At 41.3% G+C, this 25427-nt stretch overlaps 1 protein-coding gene across 37 annotated transcripts in view; it reads left to right on the forward strand.

The window, feature by feature from the left end:
* DST (dystonin) overlaps positions 1 to 25427 on the forward strand; it is a 301155-nt gene that overhangs the window by 83563 nt on the left and 192165 nt on the right. For 22 of the 37 annotated variants that reach the window (XM_077926290.1, XM_077926284.1, XM_077926293.1 and 19 more), the window contains 4 exons: positions 5228 to 5317; positions 5803 to 5901; positions 10720 to 10797; positions 14089 to 14181. In XM_077926290.1, coding sequence (XP_077782416.1) covers positions 5228 to 5317; positions 5803 to 5901; positions 10720 to 10797; positions 14089 to 14181 — 360 coding nt within the window. Of the gene's footprint in view, positions 1 to 5227; positions 5318 to 5802; positions 5902 to 10719; positions 10798 to 14088; positions 14182 to 20600; positions 21527 to 25427 lie in introns of those variants that run through there. The other 15 variants (XM_077926292.1, XM_028722635.2, XM_028722656.2 and 12 more) reach the window with 4 other exon arrangements.

Below are 25427 nucleotides of genomic sequence, written 5' to 3' on the forward strand. Positions count from 1 at the left end.
AGGTCTCTTGGACCAGTTCTGGATGAGGATGAAGGAAATGTATACGGCACCTGCATCAACTACATTCAGATGTTTCTTCTTTTTTTAGAAATCTCAGTTATGCTGTGGTCAGCTCAAGTGTCATTGAAACTGGCCAAGGCAGAAGAATAGTGAGGTCAGTGAACAGACAGAAGCATGCCAGGAGCCATATAAGCATATGGGCAGGCAGAGTCTATATTTACAGTGTGCAAAGTGGACATTGGGAGCAAGATTATTTAGAAGTGAACAATATAGGAATGATGGCATTCCGGGTGGGGGTGTTGCTTTGTTTTTCAATTGGTATATCACACTAAATCCAGATTATTTTTTTTATAAAATGTTGTGTAGGGTAAACTAGGTGTGAAGTATTTGAAACAAATACAGTGGTACCTCGGGTTAAGAACTTAATTCATTCTGGAGATCCGTTCTTAATCTGAAACTGTTCTTAACCTGAGGTACCACTTTAGCTAATGGGGCCTCCTGCTGCTGCCACGCTGCTGCCACGCAATTTCTGTTCTCATCATGAAGCAAAATTCTTAACTGAGGTACTATTTCTGGGTTAGCAGAGTCTGTAACCTGAAGCATCTGTAACCTGAAGCATCTGTAACCCGAGGTACCACTGTAGTATGGTGTAGTGGTTAAAGTGTTTGGTTAGGTCCTAGGACACCAGAGTTCAAATCCCCACTTAGCCATGAAGTTCACTGGGTTACCTTGGGTGGTGGTTGTTGTTGTTGTTACTACTACTGCCTTGGGCCAGGCACCCTCTATCAGTCTGGCCTACATCATTGAGTTGTTGAGATGGAACAATGGAGAGCGGCACAGAGAAACATGTATTCCACCATTAGCTCCTTGTAGAAAAGATGGTATATAAATGTAATTGATCAATCTACATCTAATTTACTCAAGTGGAAAAGATGGGTGGGGAAGGGAGAAGAAATACCCCCAATATGCTAAAAAACTATATTTCTTGCTTAGTGAACTCACCCAATTCTGTGAATTGCCATTATTGTTTTATGTACCATTTTAGCTGGTTAAATGCTGCTGCTTTAATCTTGGCAAACACTCCTTTTGCCTTTCCTCCAGTTATGGAATTAAATGACAGTCTCTCTCTTCTCCCCCTGCCCCAAGGCTGGCTGGCATTCTTGTTCCAGCTAAGCTGCCAAGCCTCCCACACCCAGCTGTGCTATGAATGTTGCCCAAGTCTGCCTGCCTGAGGCAGCACATAGCTTAGTTCCCAGATTCTCACAGTAAATCGTGAAGGATCTAACAAATTCCCGCAGCCTGCCCTGGAGATCCCAGGGATTTCACTGGCAGCTTAGTTGCCAAGCTTGCTTTGCCTTCCAGTTCAAATCGGTATGCATGCTGAGTCTGAAACGAAACGTTAAGAAGCAGCAATAAAGTATTTTTGCACATATGCGTCCAATAGGCATTAGCATATGAATACGCATTATCAATTTAGTGGCCTTTAAAACCAAATTATTCATCTATATTTGGGTGGCAAGAAAACTTCGGTTCACATTTTGGAAAACTTGAAGAGAAAACCAGGAGAGGAATTTGTCTGAAGTATGAGAGAAAGCAAAGGATTGCAAATCTTTTCTTGCCCAGAAAATTGCCAGAGAGGAAAGCCACAGAGGGGGGTGAGGCATCATTAATTGCGAGGGGAAGAACCACATTCCAAATATGCAAATATGCTTTGACTTTACTCACTTGCTTTGTGGGCAAAGTGTACTTGATATATTATGGCTCTTTCCCCCCAGCCCTTTAGCTCCATTTCTAGCACGCACACCTTTTAAATTGTGTAGCCTGCCCACTTTTAGATTTGATAGATTTGTCCTTGACATCTCAGTTTGAAAGTGAGTGCATGCTGAGTGGGCTTTTCGTTTTGTGGTTCTGTTTTTAAGAGCAGTTTTCAGTGGCCTGGATCATCCATGGCAGTGTGTGGGGCTGCAAACAGGCTTGTGACCTGATGTGGGGTTGTGTAGACTGGTGGGGTTTACAAACTGGTCCCTCTTCCACATAGGTCTATAATGTATACTGCTTCTTTGATTTGCACACTTGATATGCCCCCTCCCCCTTCTAATTGTCCGCTGAGTGCCTGAACTAGACTGGCGCTTGTCTTTAGGTATTGATTATTTAAAGCCCAGAAACAGCTCCTATTGATAAACATCTTTGTTACTTTGGTCTTCAATTATTGCTTAGTGTGTAGTATCTAAAACATCTTCTTTTCACAACCCTTTTTGAATTCTGACAGTTTAGAAGCCAAAATATACACTTGGAGAATACTGCTAAGACTTTTATTACCCCCCCCCCCCCCAATATCACATAGTTACCTGAACAAATAAACAGCTCCAACTCCAAACTATAAACTATTAGGGCAATTAGACAAACAATTCCAAACTATACTTGATAATGCTTCAGTATACACAGTATAATTATCTGGAAAATAAGATTGCTTTGTAGGAAATTATCAAATAGGTAGCTGTTTGGTTTGGGTGGACAGATACTGCATATTCATTAGGTTATTATCAGGAGTAATCATTATTCAATGAGATTCAAATTGCCAAGGGGTTGTCACAGTTAATTTAAGGTATCCCACTCCTCATTTTTTTTTAGTAAAAAAATGCAAATAGAAAACATATTTTAGCTTGCTGGCCTATAATAAATTGGTTTTAAATGTTATGCACGGCATTTTAATTCAATATAATCTCTAACTCTGAGCCCAATCTGCAGTTTCCCCAACCAATAATACTTCTGCTTTGTCTGGATTAAATATCAGTTTGTTTTCCTTTTCCCAGTCTCCAGATAATGGTTCAGGGTTTCCACTGCCTCCTTAGGATCAGATGAAAATGAGAGAGAGAGAGAGAGAGAGAGAGAGTGTGTGTGTGTGTGTGTGTGTGTGTGTGTGTGTGAGAGAGAGAGAGAGAGAGAGAGAGATTGATGGTTGGTATCAGTATACAGACGACCCCTTGGCTCCAAAATATAGATGACCGCAGCCAAAACTGCCTCTGTCAGTTAACCTACGCAGCAAGCGTAGACAGCATGCCAGCTCTGCGATGCTCCTTCATTCCCTTTTAATTTAATACAGGTATTTTGGGGGGCAGTTCCTTTGAAACGCAGCTTCTTCTGGAACCCACAATAAACGTAAACAGAAGGACAAGAAATTAAATAATACTAATTTGCATTTACTGTAAGAGCCCTGTGGTTGAGGGAGCTGTAGAAATTATTGTCAGGGGTAATTAGGGAGCTTGTTCTGATTTATTATCAACACAATCATAATGTACTTCTGATACTATTATTCCCTGTTAAAATGCATCATTTACAACCTCACATAATCATTAGAAGAACACACCTTTGTGCAGAGGTGGTGTGCTTCCAAGCTGTCTTGGGAGATGGTTCGCTCTCTCTATTTTTGGAAACGCACACTTGAGAATCTCCCCTTCCATTCCAAATATGCAGTACAAAACCACATCTTGGCAGATTTGAGCAGCTGCTTTGGAGGGTCCTCCCTAATTTCAACATACACATATCTATTAATGTACACACATTTTAACAATTAAGGCATTTGCTGGCAGATGTCCCCTTTTAATGGGAATGCAGTGAGTAGCAATTTAGGCAATTTTTAAAATATACGTTTCCACACCACCTACGAAGTATAGAGCTATTTATTTTAGATACCACAAATCAGAATATTCAGAGCTACTGTTTATGTAATAATAATAAGCATTATTCAACCAGATTCATATATGGGTTTCACTTCTGCGGTACACTGGTTACTGATGCATGTTGCGTTAAATGGACCGTGTGTGTTGGGTGATTCACAGGGCCATGTTTCAAGGATGTGGTTCCCACTGAATTAGACCAGCCTTCCCCCAACTAGTGTCCAGTTTCCACCAGCCCTGGCTAACATGGTCAATTTTGGCATTATATACACAGTGCTTTTGTTTCTTAAAAAATGTTTAGAGGTACTCTCATTTTCCTAATCATATTGAAATACTGCCCCTCAATGAGGCCAAACTTAGATTCAAAAAATGTTTAGGGGTATGTGCACCTCTGCGTCCCCTCAGAAAAAAAGTACTGATTCTCTCTCTCTCTCTCTCTCTCTCTCTCTCTCTCTCTCTCTCTCTGTGTGTGTGTGTGTGTGTGTGTTGTTTTCTCCCATAGCCTTTCATTTTCTTACTCTTAAAGTCTTTGGGGAATAAATTGCCAGATTATGGGTGGTGATGGGGAGATACAGTAGTACCTCAGGTTAAGAACTTAATTCGTTCTGGAGGTCCATTCTTAACCTGAAAAACTGTTCTTAACCTGAGGTACCACTTTAGCTAATGGGGCCTCTCGCCTCCGCGTGATTTCTATTCTCATCTTGTAACCCGAGGTACCACTGTACGTCTGCTAACACCCCCCCCCCCGGTGGACTGGGGTTGAGCTCACTAAGCATTTATGCACTCTGCTGAACAGCCTTATTAATTTATCACTCTCGGGGCCAGTGCAAGACATACTGCTGGCTGAAACAAAGCCACCATCACACCCCCGTGCATCACCCAGATGCACCGACCTCCTCCTCTACCTCCTCCTGCGCACGTGTGCTGAGATTCTCCAGGACCTCCCATGTAACAATGCCTCATTCTGAGGAAGGAGCCTCTGAAACACAGGTCCCTTCCAGAGTGAGACATTGCAGTTGAGGCTGCAGAGCTACTTTGCCACGCTGGCAACAGATACGTTTTGAAGTTGGAGAGTAGTAATTAGGCTTTTAGATTTTAAAGTTTCACTATTTGCTCCAGTTAAACTGTGAACTTGTTTGGTGTGGCAAAACAGCAAGGCGCTCTTCAAGGCTGCCTTACCCAGAATGCCTTGCTCCAAGACAAGACCTTTTTCGGAGCAAGGCATCATGGCATGAGTGCCACCAGAGAGCCCTGTGGGAGTGCTGCTGACCTCATTGCTGCAGTGGCAAAGCAGTGGCAGAAGCCCCAGTGTGGTAAATAGCAGTGGATTGCCAGGATTAGGGTTCAGAAATTCTCTGCCCTTCCCATTGCAGCACCTGAGGCAGAGGTGGCTAAGCCTGAGGCTGCAATCTTTGATGTATTCTTATCAGGGCATAAACCCCATTTAACTCGATGGAACTTGCTTTGAAGTAAATATGCATAGGTTTCAGCTGCACCTCTGCTTGAAAGAGACAGCATCTTAACTTCTGTATTTCATTTTTCTCCTTTAGGTCCGCAAGCATGTGAATGACCTCTATGAAGACCTGAGAGATGGACATAACTTGATTTCTCTTTTAGAAGTTCTTTCAGGAGACACCTTGGTAAGCTTTCAAATCTTTTCCAACAACCTCAGGCCTCAATGCGGTTGTGGATTCAATTGACCTTTGTTGTTGGGGTTTCTCTCTTAATTCAGTGTTTCCATAACTGGGAGAACTAAGAGCAAGTTTCAGAATTGCCTACTGAACCGTTCTGAATAGCTTAGCAATATTGTTTGCTGTTTTCCTTACGTAATTGTAAGACTTCTTGTTATGCCCTTTTCTTTTCTATCTTCACATTTAATAAAAGTAATCTGGCAAATGTTGGATGCTAAATATTATTTCTCATTTTTATCTGCAAGTAATAACGGGGGCGGAACGTTCCCACCTGTAATTGTCTAACATTTCCTTCTGGTGTCATTTCCTTTTGTTGTGAGCATTACTTCCCTTGCTCGGCACTTGTTCCCTTCATTATATTCTTCTGTTCATATTCTACTCTTCATTTGTGGTCTGTCTTTGCTGTCCTGTCTCCTGTCTGTTATATTCATTAGCCAAGGGAGCGAGATTTTTTGAAGACCTTACGGTTGGTGAGTTCAACAGAAGCATGCGCGTATGAACAGCATGAGGATGAGGAGGATGAGGATAAGGGGGTAGGTGCCGACCCCCATAACTCTACTAATGTAGTATTTGAAGAGTGGTGACTGCTAACTTGGAAGTAACTTGTTAGTTTGGTGCTGTGCAGTAGTTTTATTAGAAAGAATTGACTGGGAAACTGGAATTGTGGGGAATGTGTCTAATGTAGAATAATACTGGCAGTGTTAATGATTTTGGGCAATCCATCAGAACCCTCTGAAATGACTGCAAAAGTTAACAGAAAGCCTTTTGCACAGCTCCCTTTCTGCTGCTGGCGGATTTTCCTTTTTTATCGATCCAGCTCGAAATGGCAGCAATTTAATGTATTTTGTTTCTTTCCTTGCAGCGATAATCATTTATTCTACATAGGAACGATGCCACGCATTTAGTGAGGCAATTCGTAATTGTATATGGCATCGTGGTTGTGTTACATGACTGGCAAACTGATCTGCAGCCCATTGAAGCTGGAACAATAAATGTTCCATGTCCCAAGGAGCTTTCAATAAAATTGTCAGTAGTTGGGGAGACAACCAATAGAAGGGGAGGAAACAGAGAGAGAGAAATACATCAAGGGGGGGGGGGGGAATGTGATCAAATGCAATTAGTCCAGAGGAGTTCAGTTGGTTTTGTGGATTGCTTAACTCATTGGCTGAGTATGTAATAACTTTTCCCAAATAGATGTAGTATAGAAATAGCTGAAAGATAGTTGAACGATGCTTCACTAAGTAAATATGTTCCCTTTTCATAGGATTTATTTTTTTATAGCAGCAAATGCTGAGGTAGCATTTTTAATGATGCCTTTTGTCTTCCAGATGCGAAATAATCTACTTATAAACAGTACGGCAATGCACTAAGTATTGATTTGTCCCAAAGGGGTTGCATCATTTTTACAAGGAACTGACATTTTATTATTATTATTATTATTATACTAAAGTCAAGGTCCTTTTGAGATCACTTATGTTCCTAGATGCACAGATGTGTTGCCCATGTTCCATACTTATGAAACCTTTGGGTATTTTACCAAGGGTCCGGGGAAAAAAATCTCAAAACCATCCTGGCTTTATTATGTGTTGAGATATTACAAGGGAAATATATTTTGTTCTTTCACTTTCTGAAAAGCTTAGATTTATTTATTTGGCTATTTTATATTCTGCATTCAAACCATTTCCCAAATTCTGTGTGTGTGTGTGTGTGCGTGCACGCGTTCCATTCATTAGCACTTAAGGCTGCAATCCTATGCTTACCTGAGGCTAAGTCCCATTGAACTCAGCGAAGTTTAATTCTCATACTTTAAAAAGGCACATTTGGGTAGCATCCTTGAAGCACTTACTCCAGAATAGCTTGTTGTAAGGAATGCTGCCTTTGGCAGTGCTTCCCTTTCTACGTCCCCAGGATGAATACTTTTGGATAGCACCACATAATGCTAACCACATAATGATTTGGTTGATAGGCTTGGATGCTAAGTTTTCTTCTGCTGATGAGAGGGTCTTATGAACAGAATTCTATTCATTGGATGATTCTGGCAGCAGAACAGACGGGGTTGGGTGGGTTGTGTACCCTGATACTCCAGAGTAGTGGGAGGGAGGGCTGCAGGGGGAGGGGGTTATTGATGAAAACTTGCCAGTGGAATTTCCCACTTGATTGAAAACCTTCGATTCGCAAAAGGGATACGTAGTCTCCAAGCCACAGGAATCAATGGAGTTATGCACATTTGTGCCTTACAGATGTTACAGCTCTCCAGCTACAATGCTCAGTTAATGTAAAGTCCAGAACATGAGCGATATAATGTCATTTCAGTTGGTTTATGCCTTCTGCTGGGCAGCCAGGTCTCAAACTCTTTTCTATGCTAGTGGTGCAGGAGTTCCTTTTTAATGCTGCTGCTTCTGGAAGTAGAAGCAAAATCACTATGGGGAGGAACTGTGAGCCTTTCCCATGTGGCCCAGGGTATCTCTCATTATGTGAGAACAAACTGCATTGAAGCAGCTTCTGCATTTCTGGTATAACATGAGCACCGAGTCCATGAAAATTTGAGACTTCCACCAGTGCCTTCCACCAGTGCCATGGCAACACTGAAATTTGGGGGCTTGGGCAAATCTAGGGCCTGCCTCAGCACTTGGTGTCATTGGACAGTTCCCAGGATCCATTGCTGATGCCTTTAACACCCCTTCCCTTTAAACATTTTTAAGAGGAGCACCACATGTCTGGGTGTATTCATTTTCATTTCCCACAATGCCCTTCTAAAACACCATTACGTGGGAAATTAAAACGGCACCTTAACCCATATGTCCATGCTCCTTGGAGCACTGCTTGGATTGCAGTTGCTGCCTGTCACCCCCAGATTTGCCCCAGAGCAGCTCCCAAGAGAAGGACCTCCCCCACTAAGTAAACTTTTGCTTAGGGGCTCCTCAAACCTGGATCTGCCCCAGATTCAAGCCCCAGGCAAACCCGTAACAGCAGTGAAATGCAAGCTTCACTGCAACTCCCTGACTAAACAGATGCACCATCAGCAGTAGTGGACAGCATGGTGGAACTCTATGATTTATGTGACCTCCGGTTGTTTGCCTCACTGCTGCTTGCTGGGAGGTGGATGAGTAGGGGCAGGTGGTGGCGAGGATGGCCAACCTCACCTCGCCCCTTCGTTCTGCTCTACTATTCTGTCCGCTACTGACTACAAACGAGAGACTCCCTAGAAATGAGGGTTGCTGTTGGCTTATCATTGGTCTTCCGTCTTTTTTTCCTTTTTGCTTGGTTTTATCAACAGCGTATGTGTGTCTCCAGACCATTTACTGGGCTGTGGCTTATGGGGGAATGGCTCTCAATACCCAGAGCCATAGGACAGAGCCCAAACCTCCATGAAAAGGAGGACTGATTGGTTCTTGGTCTTTCTGAAAGCCCATGAGAAGCAAATAGCTGGTCCTCTTGGGCTGTGGGTATTGGGGAGCAACTGCCAGTGCTCAGTAGCAGGGAGAGGAGCTTGTTATTGCCTTGGGTAGAAAGCAGCTTGAGGGCCCTTGCCAGTCATATATGCAGATAAGTCCTTGTTTTCTTGGCTGAGGAAATACTCATTGCTGAGCTGTAGAAGTTGCTGTGGTGTAGCATGCTTCAGTCCATTACTGCAAAGGTTTGTGGAAAATCTAAAGTCAGGAAGAAGGGCATTATTTTTTTTGGATTATACAGTCACATAAATGTTTACTTCCCCCCACCCCATAGCTGTTCCTTGATAGCTAGCGAATGATGCCTTTTCTGGTGTAATTCTTCCTCTTTGTGATTTTACACTAACTGCTTGCCTTCTGCCATATTATCATCAATCTGCTATATATAATTTGTTTTCCTTGGTAACTTTATCCATGCATGTTGCGTTTTGTAAGCATTTCTAAGGAATAGTTTGTAATTTTCTGAGATAACCCTTGAAATTCTACTAAGAAAGAGAAAAAAGGATGGGGATTATTTTTTAAGAACTTACTCCAGTGTGTACTTGCTGCTAATATAGACAGTATGCAGATTGTATACCTTTCTTGAAAAATCGATGTGCTTTTCTAGTTCTGATGCAACACATTTTTTGCACGAATATTTCCTAGAAACTGACCATGTGGACCACTTCACGCATCATGCATGTTTTAAGTGTACATCTAAAAATGCAAAATGTGAATGTGGCAAAACATGTGTTTATAGATGAAACTGGTACACTTGTCAGCTGCATTGGATCTGATTCTGCATAATGTGTGAAATGATTCTTAGGCTTTACTCTGTACGTTCTTTAGACGGAAAATAAATAAAAGGATGCATTGCAAATAAAATACATGGTATATTCTACTGGTGCTTAGTAAAATGCACTAACCAAGAATGTGCCCCTTGCTACATTCCTGGTGCATCCTAGCAAGCACTACTGTTCCTTTAAACTCCATTCATTTCAGTGATGTCATAGCAGAAGTATTTGGACAATTGCTCACAAAAGGGTGTGATCTAGAGATGTATGTTACAGTTGAAATCACTTGCTATATTCTGATCCTAGCCTTTAGGGATAGCTTTTATCCCTCCAGTTATTGCTGGGCTCCCAACTCCCATCAGCCTGAGCCAGTGCAGCAAGTGGTCTGGGATGATAGGAGTTGTAGTACATCACAGCAACAACTGGAAGTTAATCACTCATGTTCTAAAACCTTGTCAAAGAACACTGGTGAGAATGTGGATGGTGGGCACATGTCATCTGGATCCTAATTTGTGCTTTTTAACAGCTAATAGAAGGCATGCATCCAGCCCAAGTGAAGCATTGTTAAGTACCATTGATTTCCATGGGAAAGAAGTTTAACTCTCCTGTTGTCATTAAGGGGCCTTTACAGTGCTTCACTTCAGCTAAACTGTGCCCAAAAGTAGATCACACCTGCTCCACAAGGTAAGTTTTACAGTAGCATTGTGATGTTATCTTCTAAATAAATAACCCTCCACATGCATCCCACAACACCCCCAAGTATGCTCCAAAGGGTTGGGTGATCAGATTTAGAGGGATGCAGTGAAGAAGGGGTTAGAATGTTCAATTGCGCAAGTCGAATTCCATTGAGCTGATGAGATGTTCACATATGGGTACTACAGTACAGCCTACTGTGTTGTGCCCAAATGAACAAAAAGAGACCACAGGGCCTCTTTAACATTTAAAGCACTGTGGTTTTCTCCAGAGTCATTAGGTTTTAAATAAACTTTTTCACATACCCCCCTAATATTCTGATGTGAATGTTTTAGAACTTTTTAAAAATGTCGATCATTCTAAAGGAGCATTAATTTGCCTTGTAAGTCACATTTGTTGTATAGAAAGCCTCACAGTCTTCATTTTCTGTTTTTAGCCCCGAGAGAAAGGTCGGATGCGTTTTCACAGACTGCAGAATGTACAAATTGCACTTGATTATTTGAAAAGACGGCAGGTAAGATACCACAATTAACTAACCTAGTTAAAAGTTAGAAAGGTGGGATAGCTCAGTTGGTGGAGCATGAGACTTAATCTCAGCGTAGTGGGTTTGTGCCTCGTGTTGGGTAAAAAGATTCCTGCATTGCAGGGGGTTGGACTAGATGACCCTTGTGGGCCCTTTCTATGGAAACATACTAATTATTGACAAAGGAAAAATTACAGTTTGTATTTTTATGCTGTTTGTTGATTTAAAAAAAGAAGATTTCTTAGCCATGTTATTTGGACTGAACCAGAGAAGTGGGGTTGATTGATACACTCATTGGCAGATCCTAAGAAATAGAAGAGTGTATATCTTTAAAAAAAATAAATCTCATGAACTACAGTATTCATCTCTCCAAGTCAACAGATACACTCACCTGGTTTTCCAATTTTGCCCCCTTTGCCGAAGCACAAGAAAATCAATGCTGCTAATGTTCCTGAATTGCATGTCCCCTGCGGGGGAAGAGAGAAAGTATATCAGTACACCAGCATTCTGATTGATTTAGCATACTTGTGCCCATCAGATCTCGAGGCAGAAAGATGAGACATGTCCATGCATCGTTCCCAGTGGATTGCACCATTTGTGCTAGAACACAGCCTACAGACGAGTCTTGCTATGTATTCATTTCATCCACATCTTTCCCCATTGCAACCCATCACTACCTGTGCTCTGGCAGCTCTGATGGGGACCGATGAAGGTCAAAACCAGATGGAATAAGTGGGCCAGCAATAGGGACTGCTTCCAGTAATAGAAACAGTTATGACCTGGGCCCTGCATTTGTGATATAGAAGATTTAAGCAGCTGCATTCTTACGTGTTAGGGCTACATCTAGGGAGGCTTGAGGAATTCATTATTGGCAAAATAATGTGAGCTGACCTGATTGGCATCTCCCAAACTAATGTGTGCATCAGAATGGAGTTGTTGCTTTGATTTTTCACTGTAAGTTTTATTCTGCGGCTCTCAGCTCAAAAAATGCACCAAAAATGTAAATAAAAAAACATATTTTAAAATAAATTACTTTTATGAATCTGTAATTTGTGAAAAAATAATATTTAATGTTTCAGTGAATTTTCATGCAGCATTTTTTAAAATCTGCAAATTAATGTAGAATTGGGATAGAATGGATTTATGAATGAATACATGCATTAATTGACACAGGCTGGCTATAAACTGATCCATCAACCCCTAGCTAGCATCTGATCTTATTTTGGCTGCAAAAAATTGGATAAACAATTTCTTGGTTACCTGCTCCAAATGTGCTTTTTCCTCTGCTTCTGCTGCTGCCACTCTGCTATGAATCTTAGAACAGTCGTGAGGAGCCTGTAGCCCTCCAGATGTTACCGAACTTCAACTCTAATCAGCCCCAACAGTCTTAGCTCATGGAGAAGGGATGATGGGCATCGTAGCAACATCTGGAGGACCAAAGGTTCCTCAAACCTACCCTAGAAAACTTTGGTTTCAGCTTGTGATTTCTCTAGAGCAAGATAAACCACAAGCCAGGGTTTGATGTACTACTAAGTCAAACCACGGCTTAACTCAAGCATCCCCAAACTTGGCCCGCCAGCTGTTTTGGGACTACAATTCCCATCATCCCTGACCACTGGTCCTGTTAGCTAGGGATGATGGGAGTTGTAGTCCCAAAACATCTGGAGGGCCGAGTATGGGGATGCCTGAGCCTTAACTCATAACAGTACAGCAGCAGCAGGACTGGAGGAGGAGTGAAGAGGCCACAATCTTCTTTCCAGGAAGCCACATGTTTGTGCTAAGTAATTGTTTGGCTTTTAAAAATTTACTTAAATCGTATCCATACCTTTATAGACCTATTAATTTCTAGGGATCTTTGAGGGTTTTCTCTTCTCTTCATTTCATGTACTGCAGCCTCCCTCCCCTTTTCTTTAGGTAGAAAACCCCATAGCAAAATATATTGCGCCATTTTGTTAGAAAAGAACAACTTCTTTTACATCTTGGAGATTTATAATTAGGTTTTCCATCTTGCTTAATTGCTTTAAGTGTAGAGTATATTTCTTGTGAAATGTAGTTTTAATAATATGAACAGGTTGGAAAACAACAGGACACTTGAGTTTAATTGGCTGCTAAACAATATCCCCAAATACGTTTTTATCAGGATAAGCACCACATACCTCTCTTTAATCAGAGTATTCTTATTCTAACTTAATAAGCAAATAATTGTGTGACAGCAGCATTATAATAGGGCGCCCATATTGCATAAATTAGGAGATATAGAAGTCGCAAATACAACTGAAGTTTATTCCAAAACTGCAGGACTATAATATTGTTAAATAGTCAGTGTGTGTGCTGCTTTTTGAATAGTTGAAGAGCTGTTAGGATAATAAAAATATTACTGCTGCTGCTGGTGCTACTAATGTAAATATTAATGCAATTTCCTTTCTTTTGTTTTAATTGGCCAGGCTCTCCCTTACAGGCTTTTTTATGCAGCTAAACTCTTCCCAGTATAGAGTAGGGGAAGTAGCTGTAGCCCAGGAAAGCCTAATGTCATGTGATCCTGGACAGAATCCAAGATCCTCCATGTTTTCTCTTTGCTATTTCCCCATGCTTTTGTGTTAGGAAGACTCTCCATTCCTTCTTAGCCATCTAAGCTTGAACAGAAATTGGCAGAGGAGTGTTTCCTCCTGTACTCAGACACAGAGAGGCAATCTTTGCTTTGCCTGAAAAGCATCAAGAGGAGAAACCAAAATTGGAAATGCAGCCCACTATGTTTATTATTAAAGTTATTGAGAATGCAAGTACAGTGGTACCTCAGGTTACATACGCTTCAGGTTACAGACTCCGCTAACCCAGAAATAGTGCTTCAGGTTAAGAACTTTGCTTCAGGATGAGAACAGAAATCGTGCTTTTGGCTGCACAGCGGCAGCAGGAGGCCCCATTAGCTAAAGTGGTGCTTCAGGTTAAGAACAGTTTCAGGTTAAGTACGGACCTCTGGAATGAATTAAGTACTTAACCTGAGGTACCACCGTATTCTTTATTGCGATCACGCAGAAGAGTCAGAATGAATGTTTTCATCTCCAGTTGTTTAACTGTCTACTAGCAGTAACAGCTATGTTCTGCCTCCACAGCAAGGTTTCTGGAAACCTCAGGGAGTAAGCGTGCTCTAGCGCTCAAGTCCTGCTTGCCTGTTTTCCATCTGGTTGGACCCTATGAAAACAGAATGTGGGACTAGATGGGCCCTAGATCTGATCCAGCAGGCTTAGTCTATGTTCTTATAGTTCTTTTCCTCCTCTCTGACAGGTGAAACTGGTGAACATTAGGAACGATGACATTACGGACGGGAATCCCAAATTGACTTTGGGATTGATATGGACCATAATTTTGCACTTTCAGGTAAGATGACTAGTCCGTTTCAGTGCACTTCCAATTTGAAACTCCACCCCTGCCGGCCCTTGTCAGATGTGATTGGATAGGGGTGCTGGCAGCATTTAAATGGATGCAGTTCTGTGGGTGCTACTACTGTTTCCTCCTTCGGTAACTTACCTTGAAGCCCCAGGAGGAAACAGGCAGTAGTGGGGTCTATTCCCTAGTAGACCAGAGCTTTCCAAACTCTGTGTTGCAACATGTTAGTGTGTCGTTTGCAGTGTGCACACTACTCCCAGGGCTGAAAAGGGGTTAGTAAGTTTAACCCCCTGTTTGCTAGTAACCAAATTACAGTGTCATGATATGATGCATGTCTAAAAAGTGTGTCACCAATGTGAAAAGTTTGGAAAGCTCTGCGCTAGACCAGGCATAGGCAAACTTGGCCCTCGAGATGTTTTGGGACTGCAACTCCCATGATCCCTGGCTAACAGGACCAGTGGTCAGGGATGATGGGAATTGTAGTCCCCCCACAAAAAAATTTAGAGGGCCAAGTTTGCCTAGGCCTGCCCTAGACCCTTCTGGAGCACCCTTCCCCATTGGGGATGGGAGTGGGACTTAATGGTCTTAGAACCCCTCATGAGAAATTGACACTGTGGATGTCATTTCCATCATGTGTTTGAAAATTTAATGTCTCTGTTTTCAGTTCACAGTGTCCTTACTACAGGTCAGTTGCATTTGCTGTAAGACGTTGCTATCATAGGCCATTCATTTTATTTGTATGCCGCTTTCCCATACAAATCATGTTTAAAGCAGCTTGCGACAAAGGAAGCAATATACCGTATTTTTTCGTGTATAAGACGCCCCTGTGTATAAGATGCCCCCTATTTTTTGGGACTCAAAATCAAGAAAATGCACTATGCACTATCTGTGTATAAGACGACCCCTTATTTTAAACTTCAAAAATTTAGGGAAAAATATAGTCCTACACATGGAAAAATATAGTCCTACACATGGAAAAATACTGTATTTCAAAATCAAACAGTGCAAAAAGAATTTCCTAAGAACATAGCAAAACTACACAGTAGCAACTATAACAACACATAAAACAGCAACATTTCAGAACATTTCAGAACTATAAATATAACAAATAACAATATCTGAAGAAGTGTGCATGCACACGAAAGCTCATACCAAGAACTAACTTAGTTGGTCTTTAAGGTGCTACTGGAAGGAATTTTTTTTGTTTTGAATATAATATAACAACATAACAATAACAAAAATAACAAGGGAGCTTTACAGTTTCACCTTCGTCCTAGAAACACCCCACCGAAAGTCCCTCTCCTGTACCTGCTTCTTGTGATCATTGAAAAGATATACTCACCACAGTAAATGATTTGTGTTGTCAAAACATAGAACCCTCCACAAATTCTATGCAATAGAATGAGAAATCATTACCCTCTCTCTCCCCCTCCCCTCCCTTTCCCTCCAACCGCATAATGTCTATGAAGAACACTCTATGAATTGAAAGTGGAGGTGCTATAAGTGCTTTTTTGTCAAATAATATTTTTTAAAAATAAAAAGCAATAATAAAAAGAAACTTTTTTAAAAAAAGAATAGAATGTGCTGGAATATTGGGTATTTATCAACTTGAACTCTGTTGATTACAAATGTTGTTTAATTTGGCAACTCATCTCCTGCAAGGAGGGGAAATAAGATTTTTCTGAATGGCTGTGAAGTGTTTCTTTGAAAACCCTGAAGCCATTTCAGCTAGAGCTCTTGTACTTAAGCCAATAAAGTGCTGTCCAGCTTTATTTCATGCAGTTTTTTTAAAGCAGTTTGTCTTACGTCTAGTTATTCTGTCTTTATTTGAACTTTTAATACCTTCTACAGCATATTACAAGTGTGCTCAGCAGTTGTTGTTGTTTATAAAAGAGCTGTTATTTCTTGTTGTAAATGTTGAGTGTGTTGGTTATGGTTGATCACGCTAGATGGCACTAGAATTATGGCACTGACTATACTTAAAGAATTTCTGTAATGTATCCTTCTGGTTCTTACGGTATGCAACACTGCTATTGTTGCTTCTCGACTTCAGTGCCTGAGAGTTGCATTTTGTTTGTAAATTCTGTGGCCTCTGTGATTCTTAATCACCATTTACCATAAATACCATGTCGTTAGGAACTCTGGTACAGAATTTTAAATGTGATCTGCCATTTAAGAGTAGGCAGAGCATTTAAAGCTATGCTGTTCGCATTTATTTGTACTTCGATTTAGAAATCTCAAAAGCAGTACCTAGTTGGAGAACTTACATATATTCCTGATTACAAAATCTAAGCAGGAATAGTTAGATGTGCAAATAGTGAGCGGTTTATGGAACAGAAATCGGCATGAAGCACATGAATTTATCCTGAGCGATTGTTCCTATATCATTGCTGCTTTTGGGAACCATTTGGATTTTAATTGATGATTCTAATTCCCACCTGGATTCCACTCACTCATGAGCAGGTTATGAATTCTTTTACTATCAGTAAGCCAACTTTTGTGTGTTTCCAGTATGCTAGCAAAGCCACTAAGGTACCTCCTTCCTAGTTAAGTTGCTTATGATTGAAAAACAGTGTTACTATGCATGAGCTCATTCAAATATTGCATATGAGTAAGTAGTACTTTTGCTTTCAATGATGCTTCTCTGATAACGTATATATGGACTTTTGGATGTCACACACCCTAAATGACCTTTGGAATCTGAAAGCCTCATTTAATTACAACAGATTGAATTGCATTTCTGTTTTCCCTGCAGTATTAGAACCTTCTCTTGTATTATTGATGTTTTAAATCCAAATTCAGCATTCCCTAACCTGATGTCCTCCACATGCTTGAACTACAACTCCCACAGTCCTTGACCATGTGGCCATGCAGGCTGGGGCTGATAGGAGTTTTAGTTCAAAGCACCTACAGGGCATCAGACTGGAGAAAGCTGTCCTACACTATAGGATGTCTTCTGAAGGGAGGCAAGGCCCATTTGGCTCCCTCAGTTTTTGTGGCAAAAACCTGTGAGGTGACAAAAACATAACAAACAAACCCAACCCCCACACCCTTTGTTTCAGCAAGCATTTGGCTTTATATAAACTGGAATTAGTTTTTTGTTTTTTAGGCTGTCCTGTTCATTTTCCTTTATTTTTTCTTTTATTTACTTATTTCATTATGAACCAAAATGGAGTTAAAACTGGGTTTTTTTTTAAATGTATGTAGGTATTTGTCCTAAGCTGAAGAAGCTACATCTGTAGAGCAATTAATCACAATAATAACAGCATAGTGAATTAGGATAAACATTATTTTGATCTATTATCTACGCGTGTTGTATGTGGTGAAACATAACCCTGTTTTTCCCCTTCCTTTCCAAATCACCATAATATGCAGTTATTAATTTATTGCAGAAGTCACTAACAAAATATTGAGGGGTTTTTCTTTTTTTGAGCCAGGCCCACATCACAACAGTTAAGGTGTAGCTTTGTCCACACAACCACTAACATCACAAAACTAAGTTCATACTGTAATGTGGGGTACTCAAACCTTCTTTTGAGCACAAAGTCCACTACAAATTGCATTTAGTTGCTTCTGAGAAGCAATGTGTCTTTTCAAGGGTAGCCCTTCTGTTTATTTCCCCAAGAGAGCATGTGTACAAGCTACCACATGCTCGAGATGTAAATATTTCATCTCAGCAAAATGTTCTTGGAGCCCCCCTGCAGTGGAGAGAGACATTTTTCACCACTGCTTCACCTGTAAATGCTTGATGCTGCAGGAATTAATCCCTTAAAGCTGAACCGGCTGGCTTTCCTGCACATTAAGTGAGTTGTTTTATCTTGGGAATACAAAAGATGTTGAGACTGGGAAAGGGGTACCACACCATTAGTGCAGCAGGGCTCTTAAAAGCTTATTCTCTTGTTAGGGCCTGCTACTGGCTGTGTAGCAGCATGTGGTTGGGTAGAAACATCTTCCTCTGAAGCACACCTCTGGACTGTCTCCAGACATTGAAACCTTTCTCCAACTTTTAATCTGCCCATGATTTAAAACCGGCAGGCAAGAGGTCAATGACTGATCCTCTCGGAGATCTAAACACGGAGTTATTGAATGTCTGCAATTTAATCCGTAGCTATAGGAGGTAAACAGTTACCCTTTTCTTTGTGGTTCCTATTAGATGTATTATGGACTGTCGTTTGTAATAAGAGAGCTTTTAAAGGCCATGTTCTCTTTTTTATATTTATCCATTAAAAAAAATTGATTACTTTGTCTGATATGCCCCCCTTGTTGTGGATAAAATGTTCAGACTTGGTCTTTTCAGCTGAATTTCACAGCCAGATTAAGATTGGGTTAACTGCATGTGCAGCAGTTAATGAAAGTACATACCTGGCAAGCGGCTCCATCCCATCAATACTTCAGCTGCTGCAGCACACGCAGGAGCTTGTGATAAAAAACGACTATAGCAAATTCCTGTGTGAGCCAAATGTTCTAGGAAGCCAGTGTGGTGTATTGTCAGACCAGGACCTGGGAGATCAGGGTTAAAATCCCCACTCAGTCATGAGGTTCACTGGGTGACCTTGGGCCAGTCACATCCTCTTAACCTATCAAGGTTATTGTAGGGATTAACTAAGGAGGGGAAGGGTGACCCATGTACTCCTTGGAGAAAAAGGTGGGATATAAATGCAAAAAATAAGCTCTTCTGCTTACCTGCTTAAGAAAGTGCGTAGTGTGTGGGGCCTGCCATAGTATTAAATCTTTTCCCGCTTCCCTTGTGGAATGATTGCAAAATGATGTAATGGCACACCGTAGGAGATAACTGAGTGTTTCTGGCAGACTTGTCTTTACCGCATCATGATGTCACCTCGCATTAATGATTTTAGATAGAATAGCAGACGTGCCCAGGAAGGCCTCAAGCCAGCGTTTGTTCTGGGCCTTCACTTTTCCCCTGAGGTGGACTGATAAAATGACACAGGCTAGGTGATGGTTAAATTTGGAAGCCTTCTTCCTTACATGATAGTGGGAAATCGCATTTCACGGTACAAAATACTGGTAGCATGGAGAGAGACTTGCTCAGAGAGGACACTTAAGTTATAAGGCAAGACATGGGGCAAGTGAGAGTTAAACCTGGCAGTGAGTGCCTGGCCATGATTGGCTCACCACAGGAAGGAAGCAGTCATGCAGCAAACTTTAAGTAGCACCTGGGGTACCATGTTTGTTTGCCCTAAGGAGCTGTGGAAACCTTTGACTCTGCAGAAGTTACTGAGCTACAAGTGCTGTCAGCTCCGGCAAGATGACCAACGGCCAGAGATGGTGGGAGTTTTAGTTCAGCAACATCTGGAGGACTAAAGGTACCTCATACCTGACCTAAAGGTACTGTGGCCAATTCCACATTGCTACCTCTAGCTTTTCCTGCCTGTATCTGTGGCAAATTAACTTGAACAAAAAATCCACAGCGAGCACGGCTTGTAGTTTGGAACACCACTGTTCAGTCCAAAGAGGAGGACTTTGTGGTGTAAGCCCCAAATCAAATGGCTAGCAATGGCCACTCAGGATTCACATGGGATTCCATACAGGGACTTGTTTGCTGCAACAATGTGTGGCACATCTTAATTCCTGCTGCCAATAATTAAGGCTGCGGTTCTGACCCCACTCATCTCAGAGAAAGGCCCAATGAATTCAGTAGGTCTTACTTCTGAGTAGACATAGTTAAGGTTGCTTTGTAATTCTAGGTAGAATTGAAAAAAATATAAATATATAGACTCATTGGAGGAGAGAAAACAAAAACTTTCTTGCTGAAACCAAAGAAGCTTATAAGATTATACCCTAGTACCAAGTAATCCCCAGTTTGCAAGAATTTTATTCATAGCTTTCTACATAAATTCACCCACTGTGTTTTCGTTTTCTTCGCTCTTCCTGCTATTCAAAGATCTCCAGCTAAATATCAATTTATGGGATGTGTTGCTACTCACTTGCAGGTGCTTGGACCATGGTCAAATGTTTAAGTCTATTAATTTCTGGTATTTTCTTAGTAGTTAGTCTGGAGCATTGACCTGGAAAGAATAATCTTATATTTTCCTGTGTCTTATTCGTAACCAGATTTTTAAAACTGACTTCAAAAGGAATATATTTCTTGCCTTGTTGGTGTTGACTCTGTATCTGTAGTGCTGGTTTAGGGCTTTGTTTTATTGTATTACTTTCTCTTTCAGTTGTCAGGCATATAAAGTCACATCTGCACAAGGCTTTTCTGTTTCTGATAGATGCTATGTCATCGGTGCAAAAAGGCCATCGGCATTACAGTTTAATGCTGAGGCAGTGATGTTTGCTTAAGAGGATTGGTGTCCAGAAATAAGCCTCAGTGTCTAATCAGACACAGGCCCGGCCTGGGCACAATGCCACAACATTTATTGCGTATGCATTTCTCATAAGCAAAATGGCTACGTCCTGAGGACCGGGAGTTCAGCCTGAAAGATATTAGGGATATAAGCTGGAGGTTTTAGCTCCGTCTGAAAATGATTTCTGCTCATGTAAACTTAGTAAAATTACAGAGTCTGTGTGGCTTTGATACACTCTGAGCCAGATGGGGAATATCTGTGGATGTGTGAGGGCTGACAAAGACGAACAGTGCTTGGATCCAGCCAGAGCTCCCTTAAGTCCTGCAAAACATTCCCCTGGAAGAAAATACTTCAGGAGGAAATCAAGAAGGAAACAAGCTGAAGATGAGAGAGAGCCAGAGAAGATTAAGGAAAATGAGGGGAAAATTCAGTTCAAAGCAAATCGTTCTAAAGAGACAGCAACAGCAACTCATCCCAGGGAGCTGGCAATTCATGAGTCCGTTATACAGAAGGCTCTGCTGGACAGAACTGATCTGACTGTGAGTACCGATGTTAACGCTGATCTTGTTAAAGCAAAACTGGTGAGTGGGGCGAGCTGTGATTCAAGCAGTGGGAATGGTGCTTGTGCTAAAGGCAGAAGAGCTAGTAAGTCTGAAGAAAAAGAGAGACTGTTAACTGAAGATCTGGAAAAGTGTCCCAAAAAACGCAAGCCCAGTTGCAGCACACAGGACAAGAAATCTTCTCACAATGGGATCCAAGGAGAATTCACATTCCAGAAAAACAGGGGAGTAAATTTTGAAAAGGAATCTGGCTCAAATTGTGTGCTAAACAAGCAGTTTGAAGAAAATGCACTATCCAAGGCTCTTTCTGGAATTGCTGATGATTCCCCCAAATGGGAAAATGGTTATAACCGGCATCCGGCTAAACTTCAAAATCAAACCCACCTGCAGCAAGGATTTCCAAAATCCGTGTCTCTGCCTCTTTCCCAGGAAAATGAAGCTCATAGCATTTTACCGAACAGGAGCAAGGTAAATATACTGTAGCGCTAGAATAGTACATAGTTTTCCAAGAAACAAAAATAAAATCTTTGAGCAATATTTGATTTTTACATGCTGAGTATTTCATAACTACTTCAATAACTGTTGCTGAACTCCTGCTGGTTTTGAGGTTAGCTGCTCTTGCATTGAAAAATAACTTTAAAAATAAAATAAAAAACACAGACCCCCCCCAAATGAATAATTTTTCAGAAGCGTTAATTTTAAAATGTTTGTACCTGTTGTACCTAGCATCTGTTTCAGTTAATTTTTGCCATCCAGTTTGTCTACTGGATATAACATTTTGAGTAAGGCGCCAAATAAGTTGCAACATATGGCCATTCTCTAGTGTGTATCCACAGACTATGTTGCTGTCATCATTTCCATAAAGCTAGCCCTAGCGATAGTGATAATGGGCAGGGCTTGCTATCATAAGTAGGCGGGATCTAAGAGGTACATTCAATGCATGGCTCAGATATCTAAGGTGGGAACTTGCCACTTTTTACATTACTGTGCTTCTTGCTTCCACATGGAACGCTGTGTTAAGGATACAACATGTAACCATTCAACTGTATATGATTTGAATGAGTGAAATTCCCCCAGTACACCTGTATTATTCTTTGGCCTCCATGTTGCCCTGGATTTTTGATCCATGATCCATTCCTCACTCCAAATTTCACTTGGATATCAATTTTCCCCTTGCTCATACTGTATAACTTTTCCTTTACCAAGTTCATGGATGTGTCTCACCCACCCCCAGCTTGCCCCCTTTCCCCCTTGACACTTTTCATTTTCAGCTCCTTTTCTCCTCCTTCCCTAACTCTGGTTCCTTCATTTCTTTTACACCTTCATCCGTAGATCCTGGCACCTTAGCCCACTGCTGGTGCTGTCCTCTTTCTTGAATCCACCCTGCCCTTGGCAAAAGCCGCTCACACGGTGTGTGAACCACAGCAATAGCCTCCCAAATGTGGTGTTGGTGCCACATACTAGGAGGGGTAGGGACAAGATGACAGTGAGTTTGGGAATGTGTGGACACAGTGGTGGAGCTCATGGCTTTTGGGCCTCCTGCCTCAGTTCCACTGTTTGCTCCCATTCAACTTCCCAGCTTTCTGCAGCTCTGATTCTTTCTTTGCTGAAATCTCATGGACCCACTTATCCTGCTGGGTGTTTCCGCTCTTCGAAAAGGCTTTTGTCTTACTGTTTTTGTAGGAGAGCTGATCTTAGCAAACATGATCTTGTTTTATTTATTCATCAAATAGAAGAACTGCTCAATTTGCAGCTGTCCTGAGTCCTCTGATATAGAAAACTCTACCTCTTAGTCCCAGGCATTTGTGACCAGGCCATAATAATTCAGTGGTCTGGTTCACACATAAGCTGTGATTTGTTTAGCAAATCTTAAATTATTCCAAGTAGTCCCACAGATGATTACACAAACCATGGCTTGTTTCTCTGAAGTTTGTTTAGTTTCCCAGCTCCTTTTGTCTCATGCCTTTGTAGTTTGTTGACTGTTCGGTACCCTAGTGAAGAAAGGGTGTTGGGTTTGCATATAACACCAAGCCATAGTTAAAACAACCCAAGGATAATAAGCCAGCAACAAACCATGGCTTCAAATCATGGTTTGTTGGCAGTAAACAAGCCGTAGTTAAGCCAGTGGGAAGAGTTTATACATAACACCAAGCCATCGTTTAATAATCAATAGTTTAGTTAGCCATGGTTTAGTATTGTGTGTGAAGTGGCAAGGTGGTACCTCTAGTTACAAATTTAATTCGTTCCGGAGGTCCGTTCTTAACCTGAAACTGTTCTTAACTAGAGGTGCGCTTTCGCTAATGGGGCCTCTTGCTGCCGATGCGCTGCCAGCACACAATTTCCGTTCTCATCCTGGGGCAAAGTTCTCAACTCGAGGTAACTCTTCCAGGTTAGCGGAGTTTGTAACCTGAAGTGTTTGTAACCTGAGGTGTTTGTAACTCGAGGTACCACTGTACATTGATCAGAAGCATGTGGAGCTTCACCAGGCATGAACCATTAGCATTGTCAGCAGGTTCCAGTTGGAGCTGAACCCTGGCTCAAATTCTAGCTAGGGTTTGCAGTAGCAACCAGTGCCTCTTTAATAACATTCAGGTTGGCTCTCGTACATTTATTGCCCGGCTTAACCTCTATTCAGACTATCTCTGAGTGATTGTAGAATCACGTCAGCTTCTGTTATCAGCATACACAGCACTTTATTGCAAATGAGGAAAGGGTGTCTCTGTTTGCCCTCCTGCCTCAGAATACATAATCCAGGGCAGAGTATAAAATTGGCTGATTATTGCTGTTGATATAAGGTGTAAGATGTGGCACTTCTGAAGAGAGCCCTTCACGCAAACCTTTGGGTTGTATGCACTAGCCTCATGATCACAAATATAGTCACATGCACTCTAGATTTCCATGTGAAAAGTCTGATTACTTGAAGTAGCTTATAAGGCATTATACTATTACAAGACAAGCTGGTTTCCTTTTCAATTTGCTGTCAGGCCAAGCTGCTGAGTACGTTAGGCGTCTGGTTATCTGAATGAATAAAGAATGAGGCAAAAAAGAAAGAAAAAAGGATCACACCAACAGCAGAATTAATTTACAATTTTATTATTACTTTTGAATTTAAGGAGTTGGAGAGGGGAGGGATTTAGCTCAGGCAGTACTATTCATCAGACCAAAAGTAGGGACTTTATTTTTTTTAAAAAAGGTTATAGTATGACTAACCAATGTCTGTTAAATACTTGGTGAACAGATTTGCTTCCCTCCTCTCCCTTCCACTGTGAATTTTGTTCTGGTGTCAGGGATCAGAAAGGAAGCAAGAAAGACATGCCCAATTTATCTCTTCTCCGCACACCTCCAAGCTTGGCCTGGAGCCTAGCGCAAAGAAATAAGATGGAGAAGGGAAAGGGTCATGGCTTCCCTCAACCTAGTGTAGTTTGGGTCTTCCCCCATTTTGCATCTACTCTGTTGCCTCACTGAGGTAGAAAACCTGTGTCTGGCTGTTTGGGCTTCGCAGGGTTACATGTTTCTTTGTCCAGCAAGAAGAGAAAAGAAATTCTCAGGTGTCAGGAAGAAGACTGGGGTAGAAATGTTTCCCCTGAGGTGTATGTGTAGAAAAGGGTTTGTGTGTGTGTGTGCGCGCGCGCGCAACCCAGAAGCAGGTTTCCTCAGGATTTTTAGGGCTCACTCCACTGTCCGAGGATTGGGCCCTCCTGCCAACTCTCAAAAGTGGACACAGATTTGCATAACATGTCCATGTGCTTTGTGTCATATGCAAATCCGTGTCCACTTTTGCAGGCTAAGGGCCCATTAATAAATCTGTAGCCACACAGGTAATAAAATGTTTCACTTTTGGTTTCAATGGGAAATGTCATGTTCATTGAATTTAATGAGAATTAGAAGAGCTCCTGATCCTGCAGCACGATCCTATGCATATTTATTTACTCAGAGGTTAAATTCCTCTGTGTTCAATAGGGATGGCTCCTGGATCAGTGTATATAGGATTGCAGCCCTAAAGTTTGAGAAATACGATTTTGCTGTATAGTTTTTGGTTCTTTTCAATAATCTTCTCACTTCAATTCTATATAAAGAGAATGAACTTATGCTGATTACTGAATCTCTATGTGATAATTACTAATTAGTGAGTTGCAAGGGATTACCTGCTTTAAAGCTATGAATAACAGTTATTGGTTTTAATGAGTTAACAATAGTTATTTTGTTTTTCTAACTGTAGTGATGTGCATCTAGCTTTTGAAATTATCGATTTTATCTTAAATGGGCCCATTAATATAAACGAGTAATTCTTTGAAATTTGGTTTTCTGATCCTGAAAGTTTCTAAAACAGCATTTCTAATTCATGATATTTCATTATTCAAACCACTCC

This window comes from Podarcis muralis, chromosome 3 (assembly GCF_964188315.1).
Source record: "Podarcis muralis chromosome 3, rPodMur119.hap1.1, whole genome shotgun sequence".
Taxonomy (NCBI): Eukaryota; Metazoa; Chordata; class Lepidosauria; order Squamata; family Lacertidae; genus Podarcis; species Podarcis muralis.